The sequence below is a fragment of the Megalopta genalis genome, chromosome 7 (assembly GCF_051020955.1).
Source record: "Megalopta genalis isolate 19385.01 chromosome 7, iyMegGena1_principal, whole genome shotgun sequence".
NCBI classification, from domain to species: domain Eukaryota; kingdom Metazoa; phylum Arthropoda; class Insecta; order Hymenoptera; family Halictidae; genus Megalopta; species Megalopta genalis.
The window spans coordinates 17,152,482-17,160,502 of NC_135019.1; the positions used below are offsets into that span (position 1 = coordinate 17,152,482).

The following is an 8,021-nucleotide window of genomic DNA, read 5'->3' on the forward strand; positions in this document are numbered from 1 at the left end:
GTATATAGTATTGTTTCGAAAATCATATTTGATTTCTGCCTTTCTTTCCAATTAATTTCCTGTTTTCCTGATTTTCAATTTCGACCTATCGTATCATATGCCTATTTTGTTACCGGACTGTGGATTTGATGTATGTACGATGAAATCATGTGGATATTAAATTATAAAATTTAACGAATATACTATCTTCGAGCTACTAAAATTAAATTTATCAATGAAAGAGATTTCCATTTATGCAAACAATTTCAATTTGATACGTAGATCTGCAGTCCAGATCTATTACAGTTATTTTCACAATTTCCATCCATTGCATGACCTATGTACATTAATCTCATAATATTGACAACCAAAATTTCTATCTATTGCATCACACGCTCTATTTTTACTTTCGCACTCTCTAACTTCTTCACCAGCTACGACAACCATTTCATGGTGGGTGTAAAGGAGATTGAAACTGAAAAAAAATGAGCGCAATCTCGCGCACCAACGATATAGGTGGAACGTCCGTGAAGATAATGTTGCTCCAACCATAAATTTCACCGTCGTCTCATTTCATCACGCCCTCGCCCTCTCGCCGTTTACTTTCGTTAACCATGACGATGAAATTCCGTTTAGAAATGACTATTTGAACTTTACCAGTGTAACGAATCGCCCACGCGCCGTTACGATGCGCCAAACCTGTCCTCGGCTGCCATTTCCGGCGCCCTTCAACCCTCGCCAAGATGCCGCAGCATCATGGCCCCGTTCCGAAAATCCCTCTCGAGCGATCCGACCATCTAGACGCTTCCGTAGAAAGGTTCCGAGTCGAAAATAACCGAACCCACGACCCCGCCGACGTAGAAGCACGCGATTTAAACAGGGACAAATTGGAAAATCAATTCCGCGGACACGTCAATACCGCCCATTCAGTCGTCGCGGTGGCTCGATTTGAAAGGGGAGATCGCTGACAGCCGTGGTCTTAGATACTTGTGGCACAGCCAGGGCGCATGAGGTGAATGAAAAGAACAACTAACACCAACGCACCCTCGACGACCCTCCTACGACGCCGACGCCAACGCCGACGCCCGACGTCACCGAACGAAAGCAAGGAACGTGCTTTTCCCGGTGAAATTTCAACGTATTATCATCGTTATGCGACCAACGGACGGCAAACTCGAGAAATTCGAGTACGATCGATCCTTGGATCCGTCTTATTTATTATCGGGCTCGATCCGTACGTGCAAAGATCGTAAAAGGGGAGAGCAAATCCTCCCGACCCTCTGTCCATCTTCTCATCTCCGTGACGGTACACGTCCACGCGTAGATATATAGGAAAGCATCGCAGCGCATGCTGAAAGCTCCCACTATCGATCGACCTGCGCCCGAGTTTCCTCGCTCGGCTCACAAGTTCCGCGAACGTCGTCTCGACAGAACAGTGTTGCGTGCAACTGCCGCGACCAGACGTACTTTTTTTAAATCCTCCTCGGTGCCCCGTGGTCTCCGGAGTCGCGAAGCCAGCCAGCGAGAGGACACGATGGCGCGTCGCGTGGATTACACCAAGGCCGTCTTCGTACTATGTGAGTCGATCGAGTTTCCGCCACGATTTTCGTGGACGCACGCAGCAGGAAATCCTCTGCGGCCAGTGGCTTCGCAAGTCGCGTCGCAGTACACGAATTCGGATCTTCTGTCTAGCCGACCCGCGAACGTTCAACGAAGAAGCCCCTCGGCGAAAGAAAGATCAATCAATCCGCTTTTCCATTCGACACGTTTCTCCGTTTCGCTCGAACGTACAACGAACGGCGACCCCTTGCCCGTCGCCGAGCAACCACGGCGGTTGGTTTTCCAGTTTTAATCTCCCGATGGGGTTGCACTCGCGGCTGATTAGCCCGCGAAACGAGAGATAATTAAAGAAAATGCTGTTGCGTGAGGCCGGAGCGGTCGCGTGATCCCGCACAGCCCCTCTTGGGAAACGATAAGCAACGTCGTTCGGCCCGACAGCACTCGGTTGGGTTGTAGGCTCGCGTTTAGGGTAGCCGCCTTTCGATAGAGTGAACCACCTCGGGAATGCCTTCCGGTTCAAGGAACGGGCGTAACGAGCTCGCGAAAAAGTCATTGTTAAAGACGGCCTTCGTGCCGGAAAAGCGTCGCGTGCAGCGGAAACCGACTGCCCTATCGCCTAACGAATGACCTTTCCGCAGGGTGTGTCTCGACTTCGGCGATCAGCCTACCCAGCCCTTCGCCGCTGCCACAGAAGCTCGAGGATCAGCTCTACACGACACGCAGAACGCCGAAATTGACGTTCGACCTGCCCGGCTCGAAGTCCAAGCAGGCTTCGGTAAGAACGCTCTTACCGTGAAACGAAAAAAAAAAAGAAAAAAGAAACGGCAAGCTGTACATTGTAAACAAAATGCCCCGAAACGACGCTAACGAGCCTCGGGCGCCGATTCGTACGGCGGGCTGCGTCGCTCGTGAATATTTTATCGGGAAGTTCGCGTCGAACTAGTTGGATAGTTTTTTTTTCCGCGATCGATACACGCGTCGGAAGTTGTGAGAGACAATCCCGACCGAATTATGGAGTCGCTTGCATTCGATCGGCGAAACGATAGTTTTAGGAAGCGTACGGCGAGTTCGGAGCGCGAGAGTGATTCGAACGTTGTTGGCAATGCGATCGGACGATGTTTGCTGCGGGGACGCCGGAGAGGTCGCATCGACAGCATCTTTTTCACGTAGCTTTCTCGCCTTCCGTGGATAATTTAGGCGAAACGAAGATTTTCCAAGGCGATTCTAAGAAGCGGAGAAAGTCGGAACTGACGGGATCGAGAGCGAAAATCCGCGGATTACTCGTCGTTACTGGCGGAGTAACTTTACGATACGCTGAGAAGAAACGCGTCGAACGCTTGGAAAACGATGTTGTCGTTGCGGGAAATTTTCCGCTTTTAGCGCAAACGATTCTTGCGATTATATCTGCGGATAATCACCGAATCATCTCCGACCAAGATCATCGACGCGTTGAAACTCTGTCGAATGTTGCCTGTTGCTAGAGCACGCTGCGACTTTAGATGCTTTCGTAGAGAACCTGTCGCGTGTCTTAACGGTGAAAGTAAACGGTAAGTTTCGTTTTTTAAGAGCCCAGTTTTTAACGACAACGATGTTTTGAACTTTGAGCTGAGAAGTACGACCACGATACTTCTGGAATCAACAACGGTGTCGATTCACAAATCGTTCGGGTCGGAGCAGCCGTTGTACCGTTTGGACCGTAGCAACGGGCAGGCCTGCATTCTGTTGCAAGTCGACGCACTGATCACCGTGAAATATCGCACGAACCTTGGGGAAGATGGAGTGAGCATCAATGTCGTTCGAGATACCAAGCGCCGTTTCGCGGGTTCGCCGAGTTAATTTCAACGATGTTCTGTCGCAGGAGGCTAGCATTTATGTTCCGAACGACGCCACGGTCACCGGCAACTGCAACGACGAGAACACGGTCACGATGTCCTTGAAATGGAAGGCGTTCGTCCTTTTGTGGAGCTTCGCCAAGGTAATCGATTCACCTATCCTGCCAAAAACGTATTCGATCAAACAAATCGGACGTCTGTCGTTATACCACTACACGGTCGCGTGGATATTTCACCTGGCAGATATTTTCATCGACAATGTACAACAGGGGTGTCAAACTCAGAAGCTAACTTGGGCCATAATGATAAATAAACGATGCTTAACTTTAGGTGGGCCGCAAAAAAAAAGAAATCAATGTTCATAGAAACAAATATTTTTACTTTGACTAGTACATTGTAATAAACATATATAAAGTTAAATTATTGTTCACGTCCTGATACTTGACATCAAAAATGTTCATCTCGGGCCGCGAGTTTGACACCCCTGATGTACAAGAATATTTTTATCGTATCGATATCGTTCTTAAACATCTATCGAACCGATATGCATACGCGGCACTGCGAACGCTCTTCTAGCTAGAACGGTCTCTAAGAAACGATCTCCGTCTCTAACGACGTACGACCTACATCCTTGACCTCTTTGAAGGGGTTGCGCGAAGCTCAAGGGTGCAACAGAATAGGGTTTGATTGGTGCAACCATCCGGTAGACAGTCGCTGGGATTAGAATGAAAGGGGAAAATTTAAGAGTATACTGTCCCGGTGATCCTTAAACCTAGATTCTTAGACAATTTGAGACACTCGTTGATCGAAAGGCAACCTGCGACCATTTCAGACACCCGGCGGAGAGCGATGGTACGTCGAGAAGATCGAGCTGACCTACAACTCCAGCGACCGCCACTTCGAGCACATCGATCAGCCGAGTAAGTTGCACCTAATTTCTCTCTCTCTCTCTCTCTCTCTCTCTCTCTCGAAGTTCGATAATCGATCGATTACAATTTTCTTTTCCCTCCAAGACAAAACGGTTCGACTGAGCACCGGCCAAAAGCACAGCTCCATGTTGTTCCCGACGCCTGTCGGAAAATCGTACGCCTGCAGCGGGGAGACGGAAATCCCCCTAACCGACGGCAAGAACCACGCCAGCGTGCTTCTCAGGTAAATCACCGGATCGCTGATACGTGCTGTTTATATCGTGGCACGAAAATCAACTGACGGAGGGATACGATCCGACAAATTTCAGAGACATGAAGCTGCAGCCGTTCAAGTACAAGAACAACGAGTTCGCAGCCGAGTTCTCCTGCACGGCGCTGAGCGCGCGCGGATTTCGGGACGAGACCGCGCCGGTCGCTGTCGGATCGACGCTAGCAGCCGCCGTTCTGCTGACCATCACCGGCTACGCAGGGTATCGCTACTTCAAAGTGAAAAAGGTCAAGTACGACACCATGGAGTAAGGGGAACCGTCGATGCATCCAGCCGAGCGGCGAGAGGATTTCCAGCAGCTACGAGGACGGCGATAGCGATCGATCGCTATCGCCCTTCTACGTCGCCCGGGCCGATCGCGATCGCAACGATCTTCATAGATCGTTCGCTGGATCTCGACTCGTTGCTCCACGCGATCCAACGACGTCGACGATTCGAACGACGCATCATTGACGAGGAAGGACGCGTCGATCGACGCGAAGAATCGAACGAGCGAATTCGCGGAGCCGGATTCCGCGGATCCGCCGGCGTCGCTGCCGATTTCGTGAAAAATCGGCATCGGCGTCGCCGTTCGGAGAACAAAGCCCCATCAGGCAGCTAACAATTCGGTAGGAACTGGTCGATCGATCGATCGATCGATCCTTACCGCGACGTCGAATGTACCGTTTCTCGAGTTTCAACGTATACGTGCTACTATATTTGTTATTGTTATCGATAGACCGCGGATCTTCGCGCGAGCTCCCGCTTTCATTCGATCAAGGATGCGCGCGCTGAACGTTTTGCTGTGTTTTTTTTTCTTCAAATTTTTTCGACTCCCGAAGATCCGCGGTCCAGTTACCATCGTTATTATCAGGCCGCGGATCTTTATGCAAATTTTCGGTTACACACGATTCTACAATAGTTTCTTCGCATTTCACGAGGATCCGCGGACCGATCGCAGTCGTCTTATTTATTTGCATGTAGCGATTTTCCGTCTGCTTCCGCCGCTGACGAGACTCCATTTTCGTACGAGTCCCGTCGCTAACGTTCGCCTCTCCGCTAGTTTTCCACCGATTCGGAATCCTCTTTTCTCGCTAGACGCACATCCGCGACCCCAAACTTTGCCTAGAGCCTGTTCCATTCGGTTGTTCGAACGCGTACATCGCCGGGGCGGAGGTTTCTCGTCGTCGAGACGACAATGATTTCCTTCGATTGTTCCACGTGCTCTCGCATCTCTAAATCCTACGTGTGTTACGATCGCTAGAGCTGTAGGTCGTCTAATTTCAGACTATTTCTGATCGTCGATGTAATATATCGTGTAAATATGTTGCCGCGATCGGCGAAGATCGCGACCCGGTTCTGTCGTTCGATTATCTCTCGGCCGGGAAGCTCCCTGAAAGCTGCTGCTTCGGCAAGATCCCGATTCACGATCGGTCGGTTTTCGGTTTCTGCCCCTGTGTTCTTTGGATTTCGTGATCGTCGCGAACTTCGGCGACCGCGCGGAGTTTTTAATGATCCTTTAAAACATATCACGAACGTGCATTCATTGTTAGTCGATGAATAGACCATATCAACGATGTACTTTTAGAGCGTTAATAAAAACGAAAGGTAAAAGGAATATGGAAATCACTCGTTCCTGGGACGATCGAGTCGGATTTAGGACGCGAAACGGCTTAGATAATCGTGTTGCAATATCGATCCTTACGCTCCTCGTACGTTTCAAAGACTTCGTAGGCCGCGGTAATAGGGGGACAACGGAAGCGAACGAAGACGAACGGCGGTGGGCATCGATCAAGTCGAGCTCGATTCTCCGATCCCGTATGAACGTAGCTATAGTTTACCGAGGTGAATCGCATACTTAAGAGTATAAAAGATAAAAGAAAATGAAAAAGAATGAAATACCCGTATGTGTTTCGCGTGTGTGCGCGCGTGCACGACGCGCGCACACTTCACGACGCATATCAATTTATTACAATTATATCGATATGTGCGTAACATATGAACCTCTGTCTTCCAAGCGCATATTAAAAAAAAAAAAAAATAAAGTTGAAACTTCGTGTGTAAATATATAAATACATATACATTACATACATACGTACGTACGTGCATACATATATGTATACAGATGACGAGCATCGCGTGTCGTGTTTCTGTGACGAAGTCAACGTTGTTAGGGATCGTCGGTGCGCGAGTCTTCGTCGGCAGAACGGAGGAATGTCTTTTTCCTTTTCGCGACTGTTCGAAGAATTCCAGGGCAAGAGAGAGAGAGAGAGAGAGAGAGAGAGAGAGAGAGAGAGAAAGGGAGAGAAAGAGTGTGTGAGCGATAGATAGATAGAAAGATAGAAAGAGAGAGAGAGAGAGAGAGAGAGAGAGATTTTCGATGTTTGAACTTTTTATGCTACGGGAACGTTACTTACGATATAGGGGCTCCGATTCTTACCACGGAGATGGTCTACATGTAATTACGAAGATGTATTTTTGTGCTAAAGCCAATCTTATTATACATACATAAATATTATCGACGGTTAGGGGATAGACGGTCGAGGGGTTGCAGCGCCGCGATCGTTAACGAATCGATGATGATGATAATGATGATGATGATGATGATGATGATAGCGTGGCCTGGAAGATGCAATTCTGTTAGGAGGACTAGCCCAATTGTGTCGTGTAATCGGAGTGAACGCGACGGATTATGAATCATATCGCTTGTCCTATTTCTGCAATGTTAAGTCTCGTAATAGTTATTGTAACGCGCCGCGTGGTGCGAAGATCAGCACGGAACGGCGGATCGCGTATTTGCGGGACACGGCCACGGGGTGGTGCGTAACGCGCGTCTATTAAGATTGTAGCATATCGATAAAATAAAGGCTGTTATACAAGTTTGCTCTCTGCCGCAACCGCCTTCTTCCTGTGAGTTCCGTGTGTCAACAAAATTGAAACCTAATTCAATCGTATGCGAGGGATCGAATTGTGTCGCAGCGATTCGTTCGGTTGCAATGGCGGCGTGAATAGGAAATGCGAACGAACAGATGCGTGTGTCGTCGTAGATTTTCTTTCAACACTGTTCGATATTTCTTTTCTTTATACTGTGCGCTCTAAAACTTGTCGAACGCGCTCGTCCTGAACCGATGCGACTCGACGCGTTGTCGACCGCCGAACTGTCGATGAAACGAATTCCTCTTCGGCAGCTTCTTCGTCGACCGACGAAACCTTTACTAAAAATCGATCCGTTCAAATACCAATGTATAATACATACATCCAAGATGAAGAATTGCGACGGCAATCGACGCGCTAATGGTCGTATCCGGACGAACTCGTTAATATTTACGATAGCAGATGTTTGCCCGCTACGTAGGAGAAGGGTGGTCACGCGACATAATAATTCCATGGCGTCCTCGGGCCGGTGGAAAAGGGCGTGAAAAGTACAGTCAAGCAGGCTTATACCCGTCGAAGGGAACCTAACTAAAAGGGAAC

General features: G+C 48.8%; 1 protein-coding gene across 2 annotated transcripts; it reads left to right on the plus strand.

Annotated features, from left to right (window-relative positions):
- Positions 1-1,312: 1,312 nt before the first annotated feature.
- Positions 1,313-7,426, plus strand: LOC117221587 (lysosome-associated membrane glycoprotein 5). 2 transcript variants are annotated; one of them, XM_033472665.2, is made up of 7 exons: positions 1,313-1,556; positions 2,178-2,314; positions 3,106-3,318; positions 3,398-3,514; positions 4,204-4,291; positions 4,385-4,523; positions 4,609-7,426. In XM_033472665.2, the coding sequence occupies exons 1-7, from the start codon at positions 1,328-1,330 to the stop codon at positions 4,817-4,819; spliced, it is 1,134 nt and encodes a 377-aa protein (XP_033328556.1). In that variant the 5' UTR covers positions 1,313-1,327; the 3' UTR covers positions 4,820-7,426. The 2 variants fall into 2 exon arrangements, with proteins under 2 accessions (XP_033328556.1, XP_033328557.2); XM_033472666.2 differs by having other exon boundaries at positions 3,145-3,318.
- The last annotated feature ends 595 nt before the right edge of the window (positions 7,427-8,021 follow it).